The sequence below is a fragment of the Artemia franciscana genome, chromosome 8, assembly GCF_032884065.1.
Source record: "Artemia franciscana chromosome 8, ASM3288406v1, whole genome shotgun sequence".
Taxonomy (NCBI): Eukaryota; Metazoa; Arthropoda; class Branchiopoda; order Anostraca; family Artemiidae; genus Artemia; species Artemia franciscana.
The window spans coordinates 14,934,594-14,961,897 of NC_088870.1; the positions used below are offsets into that span (position 1 = coordinate 14,934,594).

General features: G+C 36.5%; 1 protein-coding gene across 2 annotated transcripts in view; it reads right to left on the bottom strand.

The window, feature by feature from the left end:
* LOC136030028 (uncharacterized) overlaps positions 1 to 27,304 on the bottom strand; it is an 84,079-nt gene that overhangs the window by 39,822 nt on the left and 16,953 nt on the right. For both annotated transcript variants that reach the window (XM_065708643.1, XM_065708642.1), the window contains exon 3: positions 25,035 to 25,074. In XM_065708643.1, the coding sequence (XP_065564715.1) occupies positions 25,035 to 25,074 (40 nt within the window). The remainder of the gene's footprint in view (positions 1 to 25,034; positions 25,075 to 27,304) is intronic.

The following is a 27,304-nucleotide window of genomic DNA, read 5'->3' on the forward strand; positions in this document are numbered from 1 at the left end:
ACAAAATTCTATGAATCAATAGATTGATTTAAAAAGGAAAATGAGAGGCTTAATGCCGCTCAAGATTTAAAATAAGAGATCTGAGTCACAAAGTCCTTCTAAATATCAAAATTCATTAAGATCCGATCACCCACTCGTAAGTTATAAATACCTAATTTTTTCTAATTTTTCCTCTCCCTTTTTCCCCTCAGAGGGTCGAATCTGGGAAAACGACTTTATCAAGTCAAATTGTGCAGCTCCCTGACACGCCTACCAATTTTCATCGCCCTAGCACGTCCAGAAGCACCGAACTCGCCAAATCCCTGAACCCCTCCCCCCGACTCCCCCAAAGAGAGCGAATCCAGTACGATTCTGTCAATCACGTATCAAGGACATTTGTTTATTCTATCTACCAAGCTTCATCCCGATTCCTACACTCCAAGTGTTTTTCCAAGATTTCCAACTCCAAATCCCCACAATGTCAAAAGATCTGGTCGGGATTTGAAATAAGAGCTCTGAGACATGAATTCCTTCCAAAAATCAAATTTCATTACGATCCGATCATCTATTCGTAAGATAAAAATACTCCAATTTTCATGTTTTCAAGAATTCCGGTTCCCCCCTCCAACTCCCCCGAATGTCACAGGATCTGGTCGGAATTTGAAATTAGAACTTTAAAGCACAAGATCCTTCTAAATATCAAATTTCATTAAGATCTGGTCACCCTTTCGTAAGTTAGAAATACCTCAATTTTCAAAATTACCCCCCCCCTAATTCCACCAAAGAGAGCAGATCCGGTCCAGTTATGTCAGTCACGTATCTTAGACAGGTTTCTATTCTTCCCATCCAGTTTCATCCTGATCTCACCGCTGTAAGTATTTTCTAAGATTTCCGGTCCCCCCCCCCCAACTGCACCCCCCCAATTACGCATGATCCGGTTGAGATTTAAAATAAGATATCGGAGTTACGAGGTCCTTCTAAATATGATATTTCATGAAGATCCGATCACTCCTTCGTAAGTTAAAAATACGTCATTTTTCTTATTTTTCAGAATTACCCCCCCCCCCCCCCCGCAATTGAGCGGATCCGTTCCAATTATGTAAATTACGTATGCAAGACTTCTGCTTATTTTTCCAACCATGTTTCATCCCAATCCCTCCAATCTAAGCGTTTCCCATCATTTTAGGTCACCCCACCCCAAACTTCCCCCAATGTCACCAGATCCGGTCAGGATTTAAAATAAGAGCTTTGAGACACGATATCCTTCTAAAAATCAAATTTCATGGAGATCAAATCACCCGTTCGTAAGTTAAAAATACCTCATTTTTTCTAATTTTTCAGAATTAACCCCCCCCCCAACTACCCCAAAGAGCGCGTTTCCGTTCTGGTTATGTCAATCATGTATCTAGGACTCGTTTTTTTTCCACCAAGTTTCATCCCGATCCCTCCACTCTAAGTGTTTTCCAATTTTTAGGTTTCTCCCTCCCAACTCCCCCCCCCCAAATGTCACCAGATCCGGTCGGGTTTAAAATAAGAGCTCTGAGCCACGATATCCTTCTAAATATCAAATTTCATTGAGATCCGATCACCCGTTCGTAAGTTAAAAATACCTTTTTTTTCAGAATTACCCCCCCCCAACTACCCAAAAGAGAGCAGATCCGTTCCGTTTATGTCAATCATCTATCTAGGACTTGTGTTTATTTTTCCCACCATGTTTCATCCCGATCCCTCCACTCTAAGTGTTTTCCAAGTTTTAGGTTTCCCCCTCCCAACTCCCCGCCCCCATCACCAGATCCGGTCGGGATTTAAAATAAGAGCTCTAAGACACGATATCCTTCTAAACATCAAATTTCATTGAGATCCGATCACCCGTTCGTAAGTTGGAAATACCTCATTTTTCTAATTTTTAAGACTTACTCCCCCCCCCAACTACCCCAAAGAGAGCAACTCAGTTCCGATTATGTCAATCATGTATCTGGGACTTGCGCTTATTTTTTCCATCAAGTTTCATCCCGATCCCTCTACTCTAAGTGTTTTCCAACATTTTAGGTTTCCCCCCTCCGACTCCCCCCAATGTCATCAGACCCAGTCGGGACTTAAAATAAGAGCTCTGAGACACAATATCATTTCAAACATCAAATTTCATTAAGATCAAATCACCCGCTCATAAGTTAAAAATACTTCATTTTTTCTATTTTTCCGAATTAACCGACCCCTACTCCCCCCCCAGATAGTCAAATCGGGAAAACAACTATTTCTAATTTAATCTGGTCCGGTCCCTGATACGCTTGCCAAATTTCATCGTCCTAGCTTACCTGGAAGTGCCTAAAGTAGCAAAACCGGGACCGACAGACCGACAGAATTGGCGACTGCTATATGTCACTTGGTTAATACCAAGTGCCATAAAAACTAACATTTTATTTGTATTTAAGGATATTTCGGAACAATACCCTCAAACCGCAAAACGGCAAGGGCAAGCAAAGATGTGGTTGCTACTGCGGTCACTTGAAGACCAACGGTCATCATGTACGATATATGTTTGGAAAAAAGGAAGCATCAATGGTCACAACCAACCCCCTCTGTATGCATTTTTTATCAACTTTAATTTCAAGAACGCAAAGAGGGTAACTTACCACGATGTATAGGGTAATTTCTGGCTCTCAACTTCTTGACTCGTAATAAGGGGCGTATGGATATGAAGTCACTTTGGGGGCCCTATGTATGGAATAATTCCTGGCTCTTAAATTCTTAACCGTTAGTGGGGGATCTATGGATGCGATGAGCCACTTGCCCACTCAAAGATATTCAAACAAACTATTCTCTTTCAGCCTAGTATAAATTCTTTTTCAGGATGAAATTAAAAGTGTTTCAGTGGGCTTATATGCTCTTATTTTTCTAGGGGGAAAAATTGGAGGGGGAAACCTAAAATCTTGGGAAACGCTTAGAATGGAGGGATTGGGATGAAACTTGGCGGTAAAACTAAGCATTAGTCCTAGATACGTGATTAATAGAACCAGAACGGACCCGCTCTCTTTGGGGGAGTTGGGGGGAGGGTTAATTCTGAAAAATAAAAAAATGAGGTATTTTTAACTTACGAAGGAGTGATGGGATCTTAATGAAATTTCATATTTAGAAGGACCTCATAACTCAGATCTCTTATTTTAAATCCCGACTGGATCCAGTGTCATTGGGGGAGTGGGGGGGGGAAATTTTGGATAAGGCTTAGAGTGGAGGGATCAGGATGAAACATGGTGGTAAAAATAAGCACAAATCCTAAATACGTGATTGACATAACTGGAACAGATCATCTCTCATTGGGGGAGTTGGGGGGGGAGGGTTAATTCTGAAACGTTAGAGAAAATTAGGTATTTTTAACTTACAAAGGAGTGATCAGATCTGAATGAAATTTCATATTTAGAAGGACGTCATAACTCAGATCTCTTATTTTAATTCTCGACCGGATCTAGTGTCATTGGGGGAGGGAGAACAGGAAATCTTGGAAAACACTTAGAGTGCAGAGATCAGGATGAAACTTGGTGGGAAGAATAGGCATGAGTCCAAGATAGTTGACTAACACAACCGAACCTGATCCACTCTCTCTGGGGGAGTTAGGGGGTGGGGGTAATTGAGAAAAATTAGAAAACATGAGGCGTTTGTAACTTCGAAGGGTTGATCAAAGATTAATGAAATTTGAAATTTAGAAGGATCTTGTGCTTCAGAGCTCTTATTTCAAATCACCACCAGATCCGATGACATTGGGAAGAGTTTGAGGGGGCAACTGGAAATCTTGGAAAACGTGAAAGTTGAGGTTTCTTCATCTTACGAATGGGTGATCGGATCTTGATGAAACTTGATATATAGAAAGATCTTATGTCTCATATGGTTCATTTTCATTTTGAATCAGATCCAGGGACATAGGGAGTTTGAGGGGGGAAACAGAAATCTTGGCAACGGGAAATCTTGGAAAACACTTGGAGTGGAGAGATGGGAATGAAACTTGATGGGAAGAATAAGCACAAGATACATGATTGAAATAATTGGAATGGATCCACTCTCTTTAGGGGAGTTGGGGGGGGGGTGTTAATTCAGAAAAATTAGAAAAAATGAGGTATTTTTAACTTACGAGTGGGTGATCGAAACTTAATGAATTTTGATATTTAGAAGGACCTTGTGTGTCAGAGCTCTTATTTTAAATCCCGACTGGCATTATGTATAAGGACCGGCATTAGATATTAGGTATAGGTATAAGGACGACTCATACTGGACAAAAGTGATATGAGATGGAGGCTGGAATTAGCGTAGCAAAGGACATGATTATTTGGCCAAAGGATGTGTTGCAGTTATTATAGATGCATTTTCAAAAAAACTGTTATATGTTGGCATAAAAAATAAATACTGTTATATATGTTTTTCTTCTGCAAACACCAAAGTAATACCCAAAGATCATTTCTGCTTTCTGAATTACAACGGAAATTATGGACACAGATATTCTAGTTGAAGGCTTTCGTTCCAGTGAGGAGATGCATGGATTACAGTTTTTAGTTTTTATCGGTGACGGTGATTCTAGTGTTTTTATAAGCTAAAACAAAGTGTTTCCTACGGTTCCAACATACGGAAACATGAATGTGCAAATCACGTAAGAAAAAATTATATAACCCATCTATATAATTTGTGCAAAAATAAAAAAGGTTTTTACACAGATTTCTTCCCAGAGGAATTATCCAGCAACTGACAAAAAATTTAAGGGGTGCGATAAAAATAAATTCTGGAAATAATGGAACATAAGAAGCTGGCACGTCTGCAGGGGGGGGGGCGTCGGGACCCCCCCCCCCCCGAAATTTTGTGAAATGTTTAATTTCCCCATGGTTTCTTGGGATTTCTGGCAAAAGTAGGACATTTATTTAGAATCTAGATACATGTGTGAAGCCCTTTTTTTTTAGTTTTACAGCATGCAATTATCCGGTCAAATCACTGCCCAATTATTAACCCATTTTCTGTCTAAATTTTTACCCTCTTTGAAGTAATTAGCGATTGTACTGTTATTTTTTTTTTTGGAAAAGAGAGTTTGCTTTCCACAGCAAAATAGAACTATTCTTGATATTAGGGCGTTTATCCCCCCTTTTCAGGATAAAGTACAGCTTTTAATGGATCAATTTTGGAAACTATCATTTTTCATTAAAATCGACGCTTTCGCAATAGAAGAACTACCCACCACAGCATCCATATTGCACTGTTAACCCTAAAATCTCCCTTTCAGTCGGATATAAAAGATTAATCACTAGTTCTAAATCGCTACGAACATAAGCTGAGCCTAAAACGTACTTTTGAGGCTTCAGTCTTCTTCCCCTCATCGGCTACAATACTAAAGATTAAAGTTAATCTGTATTTTCCTATATACGTGCTTTTTGCATTTATTTAGTTACAAAATAAAAAAGTGCTACTTTATTTCTGCTGTTTCGAAGGTTTTGCCCCCCCCCCCGAAAAAATTCCTGCGTACGTGCCAGAGTGGAAGAATTGAAAAACTAGTTAAAAGAGGTCTGTACCATGTTTTCGGAAACCACACAAAATGGTATTCTGGCTGTCCTAAGATTGCTGAATTGACCGTGAACGGTAAAATAGAAGGTCGGTGGAATACTTCTTCCCTGCACGTGTTTGAAGATGTTATGAGAGGGGTCGATATTGTGTGTCAAAAAGCAGCTTTGAAATGACGCAACTACAAACTTAGCTGAAAGCTACATGCCAGTTGTTGCTAAATTCATCGAAGGATAGCAAATAAGCTGGTCTAAACGAGGTTCATACCATGCAAGAGTTAATGGAGTAAGTCTTGCAAATAATTCAGGTTCAAAATGGCATCTATTGCAATAAAACGGCTAAACTTCGTGTAAAATATAAACGTAATTTGACCAGTTATTATAGTGCTCTTGGAGGAAAACATGTTGCTCAGTTAAACAAGAGCTAAGAGCTCATATGGCACTTGTGACGAGGCGAGAAGAGCTAAGAGCCAAGAGATCATTAGGTATGAGCTCTAACAAAATTCTATGAATCGATAGATTGATTTAAAAAGGAAAATAAGAAGCTTAATGCCGGTCAATATTTAAAATAAGAGCTCTGAGTCACGACGTCCTTCTAAATATCAAAATTCATTAAGATCCGATCACCCACTCGTAAGTTATAAATACCTATATTTTTCTAATTTTTCCTCTCCCTTTTGCCCCCCAGATGGTCGAATCTGGGAAAACGACTTTATCAAGTCAAATTGTAAAGCACCCTGAAACGCCTACCAATTTTCATCGCCCTAGCACGTCCAGAAGCACCGAACTCGCCAAATCACTGAACCCCTCCCCCCAACTCCCCCAAAGAGAGCGAATCCAGCACGATTCTGTCAATCACGTATCAAGGACATTTGTTTATTCTATCCACCAAGCTTCATCCCGATTCCTCCACACCAAGTGTTTTTACAAAATTTCCCCCTCCAACTCCCCCCAATGTCAAAAGATCTGGTCGGGATTTGAAATAAGAGCTCTGAGACATGAATTCCTTCTAAACATCAAATTTCATTACGATCCGATCATCTATTCGCAAGATACAAATACCCCAATTTTCATGTTTTCCAAGAATTCCGGTTTCCCCCTCTAACTCCACCGAATGTCACAGGAACTGGTCGGAATTTGAAATTAGAACTTTGAAGCACAAGATCCTTCTAAATATCAAATTTTATTAAGATCTGTTCACCGTTTCGTAAGTTACAAATACCTCAATTTTCAAAATTACCCCCCCCCCCCCAATTCCACCAAAGAGAGCAGATCTGGTCCAGTTATGTCAGTCACGTATCTTAGACAGGTTTCTATTCTTCCCATCCAGTTTCATCCCGATCTCACCGCTTTAAGTATTTTCTAAGATTTCCAGCCCCCCCCCCTAAATTAGGCTTGATCCGGTTGAGATTTAAAATAAGATATCTGAGTTACGAGGTCCTTCTAAATAGGAAGTTTCATGAAGATCCGATCACTCCTTCGTAAGTTAAAAATACGTCATTTTTTCTTATTTTTCAGAATTACTCCCCCCCCCAATTGAGAGGATCCGTTCAAATTATGTAAATCACGTATGCAAGACTTCTGCTTATTTTTCCAACAAAGTTTCATCCCAGTCCCTCCAATCTAAGCGTTTTCCACCATTTTAGGTTTCCCCACCCCAAACTTCCCCCAATGTCACCAGATCCGGACAGGATTTAAAATAAGAGCTTTGAGACACGATATCCTTCTAAATATCAAATTTTATGGAGATCCAATCACCCGTTCATAAGTTAAAAATACCTCATTTTTTCTAATTTTTCAGAATTAACCCCCCTCCCCCCAACTACCCCAAAGACAGCGGATCCGTTCTGGTTATGTCAATTATGTATCTAGGACTCATGTTTTCCCACCAAGTTTCATCCCGATCCCTCCACTCTAAGTGTTTTCCAAGTTTTAGGTTTCCCCCTCCCAACTCCGCCCCAATGTCACCAGATCCGGTCGGGTTTAAAATAGGAGCTCTGAGCCACGATATCCTTCTAAATATCAAATTTCATTAAGATCCGATCACCCGTTCGTAAGTTAAAAATACCTCATTTTTTTAATTTTTCAGAAATACCCCCCCCCTCAACTACCCCAAAGAGAGCGAATCCGTTCCGTTTATGTCAATCATCTATCTAGGACTTGTGTTTATTTTTCCCACCATGTTTCATCCCGATCCCTCCACTCTAAGTGTTTTCCAAGTTTTAGGTTTCCCCCTCCCAACTCCCCGCCCCCGTCACCAGATCCGGTCGGGATTTAAAATAAGAGCTCTAAGACACGATATCCTTCTAAACATCAAATTTCATTGAGATCTGATCACCCGTCCGGAAGTTGAAAATACCTCATTTTTTCAAATTTTTAAGAATTACTCCCCCCCCCCAACTACCCCAAAAAGAGCGAATCAGTTCCAATTATGTCAATCATGTATCTGGGACTTGCGCTTATTTTTCCCATCAAGTTTCATCCTGATCCCACCACTCTAAGTGTTTTCCAAGATTTTAGGTTCCCCCGCCCTCCAACTCCCCCCAATGTCATCAGATCCGGTCGGGATTTAAAATAAGAGCTCTGAGACACAATATCATTCCAAACATGAAATTTCATTAAGATCCAATCACCCGCTCATAAGTTAAAAATACTTCATTTTTTTCTATTTTTTCCGAATTAACCGGCCCCCCACTCGCCCCCCCCAGATGGTCAAATCGGGAAAACGACTGTTTCTAATTTAATCTGGTCCGGTCCCTGATACGCTTGCCAAATTTCATCGTCCTAGCTTACCTGGAAGTGCCTAAAGTAGCAAAACCGGGACTTTAGGTTTCCCCCGTCCAACTCCCCCCAATGTCATCAGATCCGGTCGGGATTTAAAATAAGAGCTCTGAGACACAATATCATTCCAAACATCAAATTTCATTACGATTCAATCCCCCGCTCATAAGTTAAAAATACTTCTTTTTTTCTATTTTTTGCAAATTAACCGGCCCCCCACTCCCCCTCAGATGGTCAAATCGGGAAAAAGACTATTTCTAATTTAATCTGGTCCAGTCCATGATAAGCTTGCCACATTTCATCGTCCTAGTTTACCTGGAAGTGCCAAAAGTAGCAAAACCGGGACCGACAGAATTGGCGATTGCTTTATGTCACTTGGTTAATACCAAGGGCCATAAAAATTGAAATTATAACGTTGGTGATCGTGACTATGTATCAAATTGCAATAAGCCAGACGTGACTTCTGATGATATAAATTTGGCCATAAAAAATATACTGACCAGTATTTAAAAGTGGATTTTGCCAGTATAAACTTTTTGTTCAACATTACCAAGGGCAAATCCAAAAATGACAATTAGGTTGAAGAAAGATCTAAAAGAATAACTAGTAGTTACTTCCACAGAATTGCAACCAGAAAAAATAGCACAAGAGTTGCCACAATTGTTAAGCAAATTCGAAACTTGGGACCTAGATTCTGCTCTGCCCTAATGAAAAAGGGCTTAGATTTAGAAGTAGTGGGACTAGAAGCATATGAAAACAAATTCAACTTAAGTCATAAAGGGAGATGAAATAGAACTCAGTGTGCATCCACAGCATCAGTATCTTGCTGCATCTGTCGATGGATTGCTCCCTAATGGCAGACCTATAGAGATAAAAAACTTTGCATAATATACCAGAGTTCAAAACCATTTTTGATGTGGCTCAGTCAAAAAATTTAGTTAAAGGATTTTTCCTTAAATTATCCAGTGAAGGTCTTCAGCTATAAGAAAATCACAGGTATTACACCCAGATACATGACCAACTGGGGATATTGGACAAGATGATATGCCACTAATAGTTTATAACTCTATTGACGATTGGGAAATAATTACAGTTCACCGATCGAAAGAATACTGGGAAAAATATTTCCGAAGCTTGAAGCCTTTTGGAATGAATCCTTACCTCCTGAAATTTTTAGACTCAAGGGTTGCAAGGAATATGGAAATCAGAGAGCCTGTGTCTGTAAAATGTACAACAGCCCACCAATCGAAGGACTCAAGCTTGTCTCAAGAAATAAAAACGAGGAAAAATAAGAAGGTTGAGTCTAGTTGAAGTGAACAGCAAGAAAAAAAAATTCACAGAAGGGATCAGGAGAAAACAGTGAATTTACCAGGAACTCTATGCATGAAAACAGTGATTTTGAAGAGATAATTTGGTCTCATTTGGAATAGATAAATTTTCGTGTTGGATTAAAAAAAAATATGTTAAAAAATGCTGGTAAGAAAAATTATTTTTTCCTCCATAAATTTCTATCTCATTCTTCGTCAATGTGCAAAAATAATGAAGTTTTTTTTATCTGGTCTGAAGTATATTAAATACATTTAATACAAACAATTCTAGTTCTTCATAAATTTCCTTTATGTTACTTGGGATTAATATTTTGATTTTTATAGTTTGTTCTACAATTCTTACGTTTTTTGTACAATTCGTTCATTTTTGGTTTTTAATTAAAGCGTCATTAAGTCTCTTTCCCAAATCTTGTGCATCTCGCCCTAACACAAAATAATGTGAATGCCCTAATCTTATTATAAGGAAACTAGCTTTCATCTTATTAATGTTTATATCTTAGATAGTGCAGTTGATTGGCTAAATGAAACTCATGTTAAATTCTTCGTTGAAGTGGCTGAACTTGTACCGTTACTGTTCCACGAGCGGTGCCCACTTTTCACCACCTGCTTGACATATTGGAACCCCACGTGTGCCACACAGTTTTGCCGATCTTGGTGCAGTTCCGCCATTCTTGGTACAGTTATACTACTCTTGGCACACTTGGCCCATTTCTACCACACTTGTAACACTTGTTCGATTCCGCATGGTACAATTCGGCCATACAATTATTTGTAATAATTTTTTCGTTTCTCTACGCTTTACATTACCGGGTTCTTCGAAAAATTTAGGATCCTCAGTGCGCTAGATATCACTAGCTAAGCTTGGTTTTCGCACAAATAAAGTGCAAAAATTTATGGACATGAAAAAATATCCTAAAAGCCCCTCAAAAATGGCTTCAAAAATGGTGGAGTTTTCGCCCGAAACGAATGAAACTATTTGTCTTTTTGTCTGAAAAAGTGAGCTTCAGTTTCCAAAATACTGACAAAAAAAAGAATAAAATCCCTATAAAAATCAAGGTGAACGAAAAAAACTATTCAAAATGAACTGAATGTTTGATGTATAATTGTTTAATGTTTAATATACTAATTACAGGAAACATCAACGATTAAAGTTAACAGATTCTATTTAGCGAAATTTTTTTTTCTCTCACCACGGAAATAAAAGATTTTTCAATTTTTCGTACAAGTTCTACCATTTGAACTCAATGCACATTGAATCAAAATCTCTGCGCGAAAAAATATTGGATTACCCTTTAATTTGATGTACAAAAGAAAACACTATTTTTAGCTCAGCAGTGGGTATATTTTCTTTTACATTTCTCTTGCATAACCTGTTCATCTAAATTAATCTTCGTAGAATCTAACGTCCTTTTACTAAATAAACATCTTTTGTTGTTTTTTCCCCACTGGATTAAACTTTACGTAAAAACATGCAGACTAAATATATTTTTGTCAACAGTCTCACAAACGGGTTTGCTATCGAATAGATACTAGCAGTGGCGTTATTAAGATTCTTAGGACCTGTTTCAAAAATTGAGCGGAAACAAAAAAGATGATTGGCCTTAACAACCTCCGCTTTGTGGAATAAAATTCCGCTATGTGGAATAATTATATTTTGGTGTTGAATTTGGAGACCCCCTCAACAGTCATCAAAGTGGTAGCATCAAGGTGGAACCAGTAGACTGATGTATAATAGGTCACGCTAGAAGGAAAGGCCAGACAATCAATAAACTTTAATCTCTAGCCTGAGGTTACATGTGGCCTTATTGAAGAAGAAGGGGGCGTCACACAATAATGGATTATTATACCAAGTTTTATTCACTACAAGGAATGAATATAATCCACCCCTTTCTTTTAACGCATAGATAAGTTACATTTATCTAACCATCACACGCTAAAATTCAATTTTAACCTTCGTCTACTAATTTTAGCGAAAGTAATGCACTTTTCCATTGAAATGTCGTTCCCTATTCATAATTAGAATTTAGCAAAGAATGCAGATCTAATAAACACCCCCTTTTCACGATTAACTAAAGACTAATGACTTATTTGCCTAACTTGACTGCTTAAAATGAAACTAGTTAGAGTGTAGGTTACCTCCGCAAAAATCAAAGATTTAGAGTAGATATAACATGCTTTTTTACAACTTGTTACGGTAAAGTTCAATTTGTTTAGGTGTTTAATTTTACAGTTGGTATAGGTGAACCTTTTTAGTCCAATTATTTAACCATATGGGAGACAATACTTGCTCACGGTAAATAAGCCCTACGGTGAAAGAAACCCTACACATGAGGGATGTTAATTAACTTGACTTAAACACATCTGTCAGGTTGATAATAAAGTACATTTTGAACAGGGGGTAGAGTTTAGAGTAAATCTTTATGACGGAAGATTATATTATTATACCTCCGATAAAACATTTCTATGGTGGAGGGGGCTAAGGTTTTACATGTTATTTCAATATAGAATTCTATGAGCTCAAAATTTGGTACGCCCACTTTATGTTTCTGGGGAGGGAGTATATAGATATAGGCTTACCTGTTGCAATCTTTGTGAAACATCCATTTTTTAAAAATCAAGTTGCATCTTCAAAATCTAATAGAAATTAATGGGGAGTCTCGTCAGAGACCAGGTTTCAAAACCCCCCCCACCCGAGAATAAAGGGAATTACCCGGTTCTGTTAGGAGAATTACAGGAATCCATTGTTCCATGAAAAAAACTAGAGGAACACGTGACGCTTCTGTTCCTGGAAATAACAGTATATCCTCTGTTTGTCATGAGAAACATGCCATTGTTCCTAGAAAATCGATAGACGTCTAGTCTGTGTAACAGTTCTGCTAATAGAAATGACGAAAAAATCCCTTGTCTGCTGACACGAAAAGGTTACCTATGCGTAAAGCATGAAAATATTGAGTGATTAGCAACTGGGACCATGCCCTTACTTGAGGGGGCCCTTAAGACTTTTCTCTTACATCCTTAGGTTTTTAAACAGCCAAAGAAAGCATCTGCATAACTAAACACCCCATATTACACAAAAACCAAAGAAAATATCCTAAACCAAAGAACAAGACCTAAAACCTAACACAAAAAAATCCTAAAAATACCTAAAGCCCAAGAAAATCCCAAAAATATCTATTATTGCACTAGTATTTGGCAGAAGTTCTACGATGAAATAAAGAATATTGCACCATAAATAAAATTCATAGGGAGACCTGACGTGTTCAAGATTATTGAGCCAAACTCGTGGTTGATTATTGATGATTTAGCTGAATCCATTGAAGAATAATCTCAGGAGATGTTACAGTTATTCACGTTTCAATCTCATCATGAAAAATTTCCGTAACTGTCGTCCTCTACATTCTCTTTCATCAGAGTAAATGCAAGAAGAGACTTGCTTTGAATTGTACCTACAATATCATCTACAGGTTTGATTCAAGTTCTCTTATAAGTTTAAAGAAGAAAATATATCCCGATGAACCGAGATTTTTACTCTCGGCATACAATCAAGCTAAGAATAAACCCTATTGTTATATTTTATTGGATCTGAATCAAAACACGCCCGAAGTTACGCGGGGTCATGGATATTTTTGAAAATGACATAGCCGTATATTCTACCCGTTAATAGTAAAAAAGGTTACTATTTTCTATCACGACACTGAAGAATTTACATGAAAACTGACATTGATTTTCCATCCTAGGTAATTCAAAACCGCCGCTTCGGAAAGTTATCCTTAAATTGACAATGACAATGAATTCATTTATGATCTTTCTTAATTTTGTTCAAATTTAACTGAAGGCGATGTTCAACTACCAGAAGTAGTTAAGCAGTGGACAAAGCAGTACCGTTCCCTTGTAAGCGCCTAACTTGCAAAAAGAAAGGAAAAGATTTTAAAGGAAAACGGCTTGTTCAAGCGGGTAGTATATTCTTTTCATTGTTACTGCCAATAATCACGGGACTTGTAAACACTATTATCTAGATGGCTAAACCTTACAAATTGAGGCCAATAGAACTCACCCTTTCACCAAAAGAGCACTTTGAAGATAATCTCGATATTTTTACCGACAGTGATACATTAATTTTAAATTAAAATGCCCTTCGACGTGTCGGTAGGCATAAGCCTTACCGTGAAAGGTCGTTCAAAGTAAACGTCATTGATCAACCTCAATCTCAAAGTTCTGAGACTCTGACCCCCCCCCCCCAAAAAAAAAAAAACAAAACGGGAAGAATATTTTTCGAAAGTATTATGAAATATTGTAGACCCAAGGCCTAGACAATATCATGAGCAAAGTAAAAGACTCTTGACTTATTTCGGTGAAAATGAGCATGTGCAAATTTTTGACAAAAACAGTGAGAACCTTCAGGGGAAGGGCAACCAGGTTTATTTCTAACATCTTTCAAATCAAAATGGCATCAAATAGAATGATACTACTGACTTACTAGCAGCCAAGGCTTGTTTCTTAAGCCCAAGTCCTCCCTCTAACCTTAATTTAAGAGACTTATTAGGCACAGATCAAGTTTTAATTACGGTAAATTGATTTTATCTCCTTTTTATACTAGATTATACACAGTGTTATATTGCCGTCTGAAAGCAGGTGCCCCTCTTCTTAATTATTCTTAATTAATGGTTTTTTATTTAATTGGAACTTACATCACTCCCCTCTATGCCGTGTCTGCTTCTCAGCTGATAAAACTATCCGCCATGTTTTATTTGATTGTCAGCCACAGAGTGTTGTGACTATTAACCTTAAACACCTCTACTACATGGCTAATATACCAAATACCTACACTGCAATCCTGAATTCTAACCTGCCTTGGCATCTATTGATATCTTAAAGTAGAGACAAATTGATTAGTGATTATTGATGTACAATGAAGATAATAAAAAAGGGGTTATTCATCATTTGTTTTGGAGAGCGCAGGAGAGGGCGGGAGTGAGTGTGAAGAACCGTATTGGTACCGGCCGGTCTATAGGTCCTAAACTGCTGGGGATAGGTAACTCAAGTTCCCGCACTTCCTACAACCCGTCAATAGAATTAAGATTTTTAATTGGGATTATTGATTATTAACTAACAAGGCTTTGGTTACAACATTCAAAGATTTGGTTACAAATGAGGATGATGGATTTTGAATATCTTATGATACTTTTTTGAGAGTCAATGGGGGGAAAGGACTAGTACCTCATATACTTTGTATACAAAATTTTTGAACTGGATGATGGTAGGTATTGAAAGGCAATGCATTTCACATGTTCCGGGCAACATAAATGACCCATCCTGAAAGCAAAAATAAAACCTCGGTAATCTTTTCAGTTTGCTTGATTTGCAGACAAAAAAGTCAGATGAAACAGCAGAATCTGGAAACGAATAGTTTTTACTCCCTCACTTCCGTTGTGGGAGCTCTCCCCTGAATCTTGTTACTGGTAAAGATAGTGAAAGAGCCATGTCAAACGTGCTGGATAAAAACTGTACCCCGCTTCAATGGAGAAGTGTCAAGCACTGTGGAATGCAGCAAGGTAGAGCTCGAAAGCCTCTGATTAAGCCCAAGATTTAATGACAAAGCAGCTTCTTTTTCCCAAGGCAACTCGGTAAAATTCTCGATATAATGCCGCAAAAAGGATTGTTAAATTACAGGACAAGATTGGTCAGATTTGTACCGAACTAAACCTACCGAAGTTGAAAACGATTAAGCTTCAGTTTATCGAAGAGTATGCCGAGGTAGCTGAGCCTGCCGCCAGGGCACTTGACAAATTATAGGGGACAAGAATTATTTTCTGGGAACGCTGTTTCCCACGTCGATTGCATTAAGAAAAGAGATGGACAGCATGAAACAAAACAGTTCTATCGAGCACGAACAAGATTTCGCGGAGGCGATCTTGAATGGTTTAGAGAACCAGTTTGCACACCCTTTTGCAATGCAGCTAAGAGAAGTTTTAAGGAGCTAGGAATAGCTAGTGGAAGCAACCCTGTTTTCAAGAGAAGATAGATACCAGGAGATATCAGCAATCAAATTATTGATGTAATTTGTGACGAAATGAAACCTACTTTGCTAGTCAAAGCTGATGATCATTTGACTGATTGTGATGCCGAGCACAGAAAAGTGTCGTCGATCAATTCCAATGAATGTTTTACTTTCGACAGTGATGGTGTTGGGACGAGCAAGGAATCTACTTTTGGCTGTAACATAAAAGTTCAGATATTGAGGTTCCAGTATAATAATAACCGTTCGATTGAGTCTTTGAGAAATATTCAGACATTACAAAATGAAACATACTTTGCTAGCCAAAGCTGATGATCAGTTGACTGATTGTGATGCCGAGCACTGAAAAGTGTCGTCGACCAATTCCGATGAATTTTTTACTTTCGACAGTGATGGTGTTGGGACGAGCAGGGGGTCTACTTTTGGCTGTAACATGAAAGTTCAGTTATTGAGGTTCCTGGACAATAATAACCGTTCAATTGAGTCTTTGAGAGAATATCCAGACATTGCAAGAGCTTTCCGAATGTTAAATACTGCCATACCATCGTCTGCTCCAGGAGAAAGTCATTTTTCTGTTGGAGGTTCGGTTTTCACTGCAAAGCGGAATCAGCTTGGATATAAGAATTTCAAAGAAACTTGCTATTAATTGTAAACTCTCAACTTTGATAGTAAATTTTGTAAGCATTTCCACCATGAACGGTATGCTTTGAGAAAAAGGAGTTTTGTAGATACAATAATTTGTATTTTAAATACATATTTGTAATTGAATGCCAACTACTTCCACAGCACTGTATTTTCAATTACTAATCAATTACTTAATGATATGGTAATTTGTATAAGTAATTAAATACATTTTAAAAGTATTGTCTACAACATTCTTACTTTCTCCCAATTTCTGCATTATTGTTGGAAACCATCCCTCTCCAGCTTAAATTGTCAGTTTTATATGCATGGGATTGTTAGCTGTAGCAGAATTTCATGGGAAGTAGAGAGTGTAAGCATCGACTTAACATGATAGATTGTCGATGAACAAAGTTTAGAAAAAGCATAGTTTAAATAGCACAGGAATGGCTCTTTCCTGTAATAATTTTTTTGGTTTTCTCATCCAATGGTTTCATCATATTCCCTCATTAAATTAAAGCTTAATAACCTGTACATAAAAAAAAAAAATATGGTACTTTTATGAGTGCATGCCCCATCTTGCTTACATTATGCAAAGGTGAGGGGAGATTACCAAATAATTCATTATTATACTCAAAATGACCCTTGTTTACCTATTTTTATGTACTGTAAGAAAACAAATCTTCTATGGCTATATATTAACGCATATATAACACAATTTTACATATATATTTTATGCAAATATTCAAACTCGAATTATATAAACTTCCGATTTTCCACACAATGGCGGATACAAAAATTCGAGAGAAATTAGCAGAAAGAAAAAATTTATAGCAGAAAATAGAAAAAGTAAATTGAAAATAAATCTTAACTGCGTCCACTTCCACAGAACTATCTGGGATTTAATTCGTATTAGCGTCCTGTAGCTGGAACTAAACCTTACATATAAACTTCCAAACGTTTGAGCACCCTCAAGTACATTACAGTACATTGAGATGTAACTTATTGAAGTATTTTTTTTTCTTCTGAAAATAAAAATGACATAACTTAGATTGTAAAATGATTTTATGCTATTACTGGCTCAATTTTTATTTATTTTTGGTACAGTGAGAGCAGTGAAAGAGTGCAGTGGATCCACAATGGAATTAGTGGGGCCGGCAGTTGAGCTGGAGCAAATACTATTTGTGATGGATAAGTTTGAAGTGGCATGATAGACTGTCAAATAAAGTACACACACCCAGCTCCATCAAAAAGCTTTCTGCCATTGTTAAACCCCTCGTAAACTGGGCAATGCAAATACATAGGCCAACAACACATATTTTCTGTAGGAAAAAATGATTATAATAAACTAAGTACTAAGGTACCTTAATAAAACTAAGGTACTTAATAAACTAAGGTACCTACTCTGCTTAGGTACGTGCCTGGTCGACGATATCAAGTTGCCTTTCCCAGAGGTTAGTGGCAATTTTAAACAACTCAAATATCATACGATATCTACTTCTTCTCATCTTTTTATTATGACAAATCTTTATGACTTGAGAACAAGAATGTTGTATTATTTGACTATTTACAACCATTGAATATAATTATTTTTTCAGCGAAAATAAGGCTGATTTTCATTTAATTTTATGCTTTTGTTAAGTTCCCTCCCAAGCCCAATGAAATGTGCCAAAAAAAAATCTTGAACTTTGAGTTTCCCCATGCCACCTTATTCAAGATTTCTATTTGTATTTAAATTTTTCTCTTCTTTCCCTGTCAAAACATATTTCTATATTGTTTGTTATATTTCACTTGGTATCATCATGAAAATTTTTACTGACAATCGTAATTATAGCGTACTCAAGTTTGTAAAAAATTTTCGACATAAATTCTACATGTGAAAATTGAACCAGGTAGCCGCCCATTAAGCACCATCTTTGCCCTAGTTATGGCTAGTCATTTCTGTCTCTTATAGTGTAAATACCCACTACAGATGGGAGAAGAGGATAAAAATCTAAATCCGGAATTTTAGGTGTATTCCACTGCTTAATATGGGACAAACGTGATTATGTTTTTTCTGGCAAAAAAAAATAAGTGACACTTTTAGAAGAGACACAACAGCAAATTTAAAACGTCATATGAGCTCTAGAAGCTTGCACATGTCTGAGAAACCGGTGACTACAATAAATTAATCCATAGACCTCATATAAAACATTAAAATCAATTAAATTTGGTCTGCTTACTTTCGTTTTCAAGGAATACTGATGAGGACATAGGGAAAACCCCCCCCACCAAAATCTCGTGTTCTATTTGCCTGTAGGCTACTTACTGCTAACTGCGCCCTCTAATTTATTTTAATAAAAATAAAATTTCAAAAATTAAAAAATACTTATAACCATTAGATAATTTACTTGCAATCTGCACTCCTAAATTTTTTGTGCCCGGAACAAGCGCCCCCTCTGCTCCCTAAAGTCACCACTGTCTTTAGTTTAGTAATAACTACGCCGTTTTTGTTCCGTTTTTCTTGGTTGAGCTGTGCAGAAAGAGGAATGAAACAAAACCGACGATTTACAGTAAAATTAATAGTTTTTTTTAAACTATTTTTTTTTTTTTACCACTGCCTTTAGTTTAGTAGTAACTAATCCGTTTTTCTTGGTTGAGTTGTGCAGAAAGAGGAATGAAATAAAAGCAGCATTTTACAGTAAAATTGATAGTTTTTTTTTTAAAGGAAAGCCGTTGTATTTTAGAAGAAGTGAAAAATTAAGCAAAGCCGAATCGATTCTTATTTTTTGAAAACTTTTTTTTTAAAACTTAAATGACAAAAAAAGGAAAAACTCATCAGCTTTATATTATAATTAAACAAATGCAAATGCGGGAGGTTCGTTGTTTCATTTAAAAAGAAATAATTTCGCTATTACGTATACTTTTCTTAGAGCTGTTTGATTCTGCATAATCTTTTAGTACAATTAAACAGTTCGTGGTAACAAGCTGTAGTAAGGACCGACCCGGCTCAATAGTAGCCGAAACTCTAAAAAACGGAATTTTGATACTAATAGTTACATCAAAGAATCGTATTTTAATCTTGATTTTAAATATATAAGTATTATCAAGTTTAGTCTTACACATCAGAAGTTACGAGCCTGAGAAAATTGCGTTATTTGAGAAAATATGGGGAAATACCCCCTAAAAATCATATAATCTTAACGATAATCACACCGCCAGATTCAGCGTATCAGAGAACCCTACTGTAGAAGTTTCAAGCTCCTATCTAAAAAATGTGAAATTTTGTATTTTTTGCTGGAAGACAGATCACGGGGCGTATTTATTGTATTTTTTTTAATTTTTTTTTTCCCAGGGGTGATCATATCGACCCAGTGGTCCTAGAATGTTGTGAGAGGGCTCATTCTAACGGAAATTAGAAGTTCTAGTGCCCTTTTTGAGTGACCAAAAAATTGGAGGGCACCTAAGCCCCCTCCCACGCACATATTTTCCCCGAAGTAACCGGATCAAATTTTGAGATAGCCATTCTGTTCAACTTAGTCAAAAACCTAATAACTGCGTCTTTGGGGCCGACTTAATCCCCCGCAGTCTCCGGGGGAGGGGCTGCAAGTTACAGACTTTCACCATTGTTTAGATATAAATAAAAAAAAAAACTATTTTTTTTTATAAATGAAAGTAAGGAGCGACATTAAAACTTGAAACGAACAGAAATTACTCCGTATATGAAATTTCCTCCTTAACAACCCGCTCTTTACGCTAAAGTTTGACTCTTTCTCTTAGCTCTACTTTTTAAAACAGTAAAAAACTTTAGCGTAAAGATTGGGGCGTTGAGGAGGAAAAGCCCCTTTCATATACGGAGTAATTTATGTTCGTTTTAAGTTTTAATGTCGCTCCTTACTTTCATTTAAAAAAATTGTTTTTTTATTCAATTTCTGGACGTTTTAAATTTATGCATGTTTTGATCTTGGCTCTCCACACATAAATAATTAAAACGAAATTTGCATATTAATTTTCTTTTTGGCTAAATGGGTTTCTCATAGTTTTAATCGGAAGATTTTGAGAAAAAAGGAGAGAGGGAGGAAGTCTAGTTCCTCCCCCTCCAATTTTTTGATTACTTAAAAAGGCAACTAGAACTTTTAATTGTTTTACGAACATTTTCATTAGTAAAAAATATACATAATTTACGAATTAACTTACGTAACGAACTTCTATATTCGTATATTTTTATTGCGTATATGAGGGAGTTCACCCCTCGTCGATACCTCGCTCTTTACACTAAAGCTTAAATTCTGTCCCAATTCCTTAAGAATAACAAACAAATACAACGTAGAGACAATAGGGAAATTTTTTTTCAAGATAATGGAAATTATTTATGTAGAAATTTCGGCCCTATGTCCAAGGGCCGTCTTCAGAACAATACAAGAATAAGAGAGAAACTATATATATATATATATATATATATATATATATATATATATATATATATATATATATATATATATATATATATATATATATATATATATATATATATATATATATATATATAAGAACTTACATCAAATTGTGAGAATTAAAACTGAATAGTTAAAAACACTTATTAAAACATATTTTTAAAATAGCCCTAGCATCCTTACTTCAGCGAAGTTCAACCAGGACTGGCGAAAAGAATGAAATGAAGAAATATAAACTCATTCAAACTAAAGAGAATAAAATGATTAGATGCAATTTCTTAAAGCTAATCTTGCTTGTTTAGCAGCCTGTCTCAAAGGCCTTTTCGTAGTTGGTTCAGTACTATTATAAATTGGTTTAGTAAACTATTTTGTTAGATCATTTTTAATTGAATTTGAGTATAAAGAATTTAGTCTTGAAAAAATTTTTCCCTATTGTCTCTACGTTGTATTTGTTTGTTATGGAAAGGCAGTGTGGTCTTCGTCGCTATTTTCCTTAAGAATGACCCTTGAATCACAAAGGCCGTAGAATAAATAGTTGAAATTACTAAAAATACTTTAGCGTAAAGAGCGAGGTATTACGAGGAGGTAAACCCTTCATATGCGCAATAATTTCTGCTCGTTTGAAGTTTTAATGCTGCTTCTCACTTTCAGTAGAAAAAACCTCATATTTATTTTTTCATTGTTTTTTTAAATAATGCAAAAAAATCCTGCGCCCCCTTCATTGAAAGTCTCTTCTCCCATGAGAATCTTTTCCATGGAAAGATCCTCCCAAGTACCCCCCCCCCCAACCTCAACTCTCCCTCCCAAACCAAAAAAATACCTCTGAAAACGTCCGTACACTTCCCAGTAACCATTATTATATGTAAACACAGGTCAAAGTTTGTAACTTGCAAACCCTCCCACGGGGACTGCGGGGTAGTAAGTCGTCCCCAAAGACATAGTTATTAGGTTTTTCGACTATGGTGAATAAAATGACTATCTCAGAATTTTGATCCGGTGACTTTGGGGAAAAAATGAGCGTGGGATTTTAAGTGACTAATTTTTTGGTCACTTAAAAAGGGCACTAGAACTTTTAATTCCCGTTAGAATGAGCCCTCCCCTTTCCCGCGACATTCTAGGACCACTGGGTCGATGCAATCACCCCTGGAAAAAAAAACCCAAAAAAACCCATCCGTGATTTGTCTTTTGGCAAAAAATGCGAAATTCCAAATTTTTGTAGATAGGAGCTTGAAACTTCTACAATAAGGTTCTCTGATACGCTAAATCTGATGGTGTGATTTTCTGTAAGATTGTATGACTTTTAGGGGGTATTTTCCCCTATTTTCTAAAATGAGGCAAATTTTCCCAGGCTCGTAACTTTTGATGGGTAAGACTAATCTTGATGAAAGTTATATATTTAGAATCAGCATTAAAATGCAATTTTTTAAATGTAACTATTGGTATCAAAATTCTATTTTTTAGAGTTTCGGTTACTATTGAGCCGGGTCGCTCCTTACTACAGTTCGTTACCACGAACTGTTTGATAGTAATGGTTATTATGAAGTGTACAGACGCTTTCAGGGGACTTTTTCGCGTTGAGGTGTGAGTGGGTCGGGGGAGGGGGTTACGTGGGAGGATCTTTCCATAGACGAATTTATCATGAGGGAAGAAAAATTTCCATGAAGGGAGCGCAGGATTTTCTAGCATTATTTAAAAAGAAACAATGAGAAAAAAAAAATTATTCACCTTGAAGTAATGAGTAGCATTAAAACTTAAAACGATAATAAAATATTACGTCTAAAAGAAGGTTTTCTCCTCCACAATACCTTCCTCTTTACGCTAAAGTATTTTTAGTAATTTCAACTATTTATTCTACGGTCTTTATTATTCACGGCTCATTCTTAAAGATTTAGGATAAAATACAAGCTTTAGTGTAAAGAGCGAAGTATGGACGAGGGGGCAAACCCCCTCATATACATAATAAAAATACACAAATATAGAAGTTCGTTACGTAAGTTAATTCGTAAGGTACGTATGTTTATTACTACCAAAAACGTTTGCAAAAAAAAAAAAAAAAATCTAGATGCACTTTTAAGTAGCCGAAAATTGGAGGGCAACTACGCCTCTTCCCCCACATTTTTTTTTATTAAAATCATCCGATCAAACTGTGAGAAAGCCATTTAGCAAAACAAATAGAAAAATATATACAAATTTCGTTTTAATTATTCGTGTGCGGTGAGCCAAAATCAAAACATGCATTAATTCAAAAACGTTCAGAAATTAAAGTTTTTTTTAACTGCAAGTAAGGAGTGACATTAAAACTTAAAACGAACATAAATGATTCCGTATATGAGAGGGTTTGTCCCCTCCACAACACCTAGAACTTTACACTAAAGTTTTTTATTATTTTAAAAAGTAGAGTTGCGAGAAATAGTCAAACTTTAGCCTAAATTTTAAACTTTAGTCAAAATTTAGCGTATTTAATTTATATGGTAATTAATATAGCTCTTTACTTTTATTTGAAAATATTTTTTCACGGATGAAGTTTTCAAATTAATTTCATAGGAGACTAAATCTTACTGTTGAACAACTATTCCAACAGACCCGTACATTGCGCCATTCAGTTGTATTTTATCGTCTTTTTTTAATATTAGACTTGATAAAGCCATCATACAGTGACACTTGGCACACTAAAAGCACAATTTGGGTGACATTTTTGGAATGAAAAGGCTGGGCCTGACACATGGACATCATAGGGAATTAAGGGCTCATTCATGATTTATTTTTTATATTTAATTGCTCTTTATAAATTTTGACTTAATACGGCAATCCTGGCACCCAAAAAGTACACTTCATTTTTTTCAATTTTTTAAAATAAAAAATAACAAAAAAGGAGGTGTCCAACGAAAAAAATCGACGGACAAATTTTCCCCCCACTCTACTGAAATTCTTCTCCATGGATAATCTCTCCTGGAACTTTTCCTTACATTTGAAATATCAAAAGTATTTTTAATTTACAGCATTCGAAAATATTTGAAATATTAACTTACTCGTTCAGCACTGTTTGATTAAGAATATTTAAAAAATCTGAACAATCCTTGGCACAATTAAGGTAGAAACCTTAAACTAATTGAAATTTGTCAGAGATGCCAATCGGATGAGAAAAATTGTCACCTAGAGTTTAAAAATTACTTTTTCCTTTGTATCTTTGTAAAAAAAAAAAAAACGGAATATACAAACATTAAGCATTTTCTGTATAAATCAGGGTAAGGGGGGCATAGACTTCCAGAAGACGGGGGAGGGGCACTGAATATTTTGTATGTCTAAAATTCCCTTCACCAAGCGAAGCTTGGTCTCCAAGTGCTGCTTATTAAAACTGATAACAATAGATAAAGAGTATGGGTTGGTACCGTTTATATGTGAGCATAAAATTTCCAAATTGTTAGAAATATATACATATATTGTCCGGATTCACTTTATCCTGTTTGCAGCAGATATTTCATACATCATGCTAATACCGAGATAAATGTCACATAAGTTACGTGAAATGCGACTAATAACAGCAATAATCCTCAGTGCATTTATGACAATTTTTTTTGGAGCTGGTTATAAGAAACATTTGGAAAAGCGAAATAGCGAGAAGTCAGCATGGTTTTGTATATAGAGGCAACATCTACATGTATGAGCTAGAATGTGAATCCAAATCGCAAGGAATAGGACGTTATCAGCGCTGAATAGTCGTTTAAGTTACAAGTTTTGACTTTAATAATTGGAAGTAAAAGATTAAAACAATTAAATGGTTCCTGGAGCTGCCCCCCCCTGCTAGCTTCTATTACTAAACTACAACCGATTTGACCTATCTAGTTATAGTACGAACATTAGTATAAAAAGCAATAAGGGACTTGGAATAAGAAGCTTGAGTTACGAAGCTCTTCTAAGCATCAAATTTCATTAAGATCTGATCACTCGTTCGTAAGTTCAAAATACTTAATTTTTTCTAATTTTTCCGAATTACCCCCCCCCCAACTTCCCCATAGAGAGCGGACCCGTTCCAGTTATGTCAATCATGTATCTAAGACTTGGGCTTATTTTCCCACAAATTTTCATACCGATCTCTCCACTCTAAGCGTTTCCCAAGATTTCAGGTTTACCCCTCCAACTCCCCCCAGTGTCCCCTGATCCAGTCGGGATTTAAAATAAGAGCTCTGAGACACGATATCCTTCTATATATTAAATTTCATCAAGATCTGATCACCCATTCTTAAGTTAAAATACCTAATTTTACGATCGCTATATGTCATTTGGTAAATACCAAGTGCCATGAAAACAAAAATCTAAACTTAAAAAACAAAAAAATATAACTAACCTGGTTGGGCCTCCTGGCAGTAACACTCTTTACAATGCTCCTATAAAAGAAATTTAATCATCAATTTTGATGAACCAACCAACTTTCTCAAAGCTTCTTAAGTTTAGCCAACAAGGTCTGGTGTGCTTTTAGTGCAAGCTTAAAGAAATTGAATTATGAACATGAAACTTGCCATTATATTTAATGAACCCATTAAGGGGCGAAAGCTGTCCAAGTCTCTTGGCTATCTCTTCAATGTTAAAGAAATTTTGTTAGTTTAAAAAGACAGTTATATTAGACAATTCAAATTGCGGTTCACCCGATTCAGGGCACTAATGGCTATAATTTAGTTAGATTCATTTTTTTTATTACGCTCTCTCTATTTTTTAAATGTTTTTTTATGCAAAAATTACGCAAAACAAAAATTTGATGCAAAAACACGGGCCGTAATGTCATGTCTATGAACCGCCGGTTGTCCTTGAAGTAAAAGCTGCTGTATCTTGTCCCAAGATTGATTACATGTAAATGTAATAAATAAATCTGGACGACCATAGAGACGAACATACGCAATAGGATCTTGAGCATATTCATGCATATGACGGGGCTGCCAGCATATGAGGAAGGTTAAATCGTTAATCTTCCAATGTATTACTGTCATTTACAACTGCATCTCGCAAATAAAATGTATTGTTCAGAGCGGAGCTTGGTCTGATTCTGACGGATAAATAGCAAACTTTCTGATTCGATCTTTGCATACATATCAACGATGTATTGGGTTAAACAATTGACGGCATTTTAAAATATAATTATCTTCATTGTGACGAATCATTAGTCTATAGGAATAATAATGCATTGCGCTGCATTTCTTATCGGTTAGTTTGTTAGTGGATGGATCTATCAATTTATGATTGAAGTGATAGCCGTCGGCTCCATCCCAAAAAATTATAGGATATTGTAGGGCATCATAGCATCGATGATTTTCATCAATTCTTACCAACTGAGCGTTTCGCTTATGAAGAATAATATCTCGAGGTAAAAACTGTTCACCGACAATAACGATTGCCATTTCGTCGATAGTTGGAGCATCGTATCTATGCATATGTTCGCCATTAGGCAATTTGTCAGCGGAAATAACAATTTTATGCGTATCAGTAGGCATCAAATCGATTGCTGTTTTGAACAGGCGCACTAAATCATTATTTTCGTGGAAAAGATGTTGCAATTGGGAAACGATAGTCCTTTCAACGTCGGGAGAAATTTCGCAACGTGAATTCAATTCCAAATTGCTATCACTGATGAAGTACAGTTGTAAAAATTTATAATTCTCATCTGAGAATGGTAGAAGGGACCCTGCTCTATGATAAATTTGCCCTTTTACTTTGAAAGTAGGAATAAATTGATCTTGATTTTCGATTTGGGATCCAAACGACGTCATTTGGAAACATTAGTTATATTTTCTGATGTTTAATAAAAAACGCTTAGATTCTGACGTAGTTCCAGTAAGCAAAGTCTTCAATGGCTCTGGTGGTGCAGCCAGTTGAGGAAGTTTAACTTTTCCTGAGGCGCAACACATTCCCATTGTTTCACCATTGAATTTCAAGGCCTTGCAATAGGGACAAATTTTAGACATAGTCCCGATTTGAACACATCTACTCAAGCTATAATCATCGACTGGGCTATACCTGAATGCCAGGTGATAATTTTCATGTTGCTCTTGTGATTTCTCGGCACGCTTTCTTTTGGCATTATCTCTTTGAGCCGCAAAACTATTTTCAAGTTGTTCTTGTGATTCTTCGGCCTGATTTTTTTCGGTAATTTCTTTTGAGCCGCAATCCTGTTTTCAGGTTGCTCTTGTGATTCCTCGGTACGCTTACTTTTGGTAGTTTCTCTTTTAGCCGCAAGCCTGTTTTCACGTTGCTCTTGTGTTTCCTCGGCACAATTTTTTTTCTTACTTTCCCTTTTAGCCGCAAGCCTTTTGGCATTATCTCTTTGAGCCGGTTCCTCAGCTGTTTCTTCTGCAATAGTAGGATTTATACTAAAACTAGCTGTTAGTGGGGGCGCTTCACGCCCCCAAGCCTCCCCACACGCGTAAGTCGTTACGCGCCAATGTAGTTGTGTCCCTGTGTCCCACCTGTGAATATCTATATATATGAAAATAAGTTGTCTGTGTGTCTGTCGAGTGACGTCACTGTCCGCATATGACGTCTAAATTATTTCATCACATACCAATTCAAAAACGAATGTATTCAAGCCGAATTAGCTCAGTTATATAACTACCTGTGTTGGCGCAG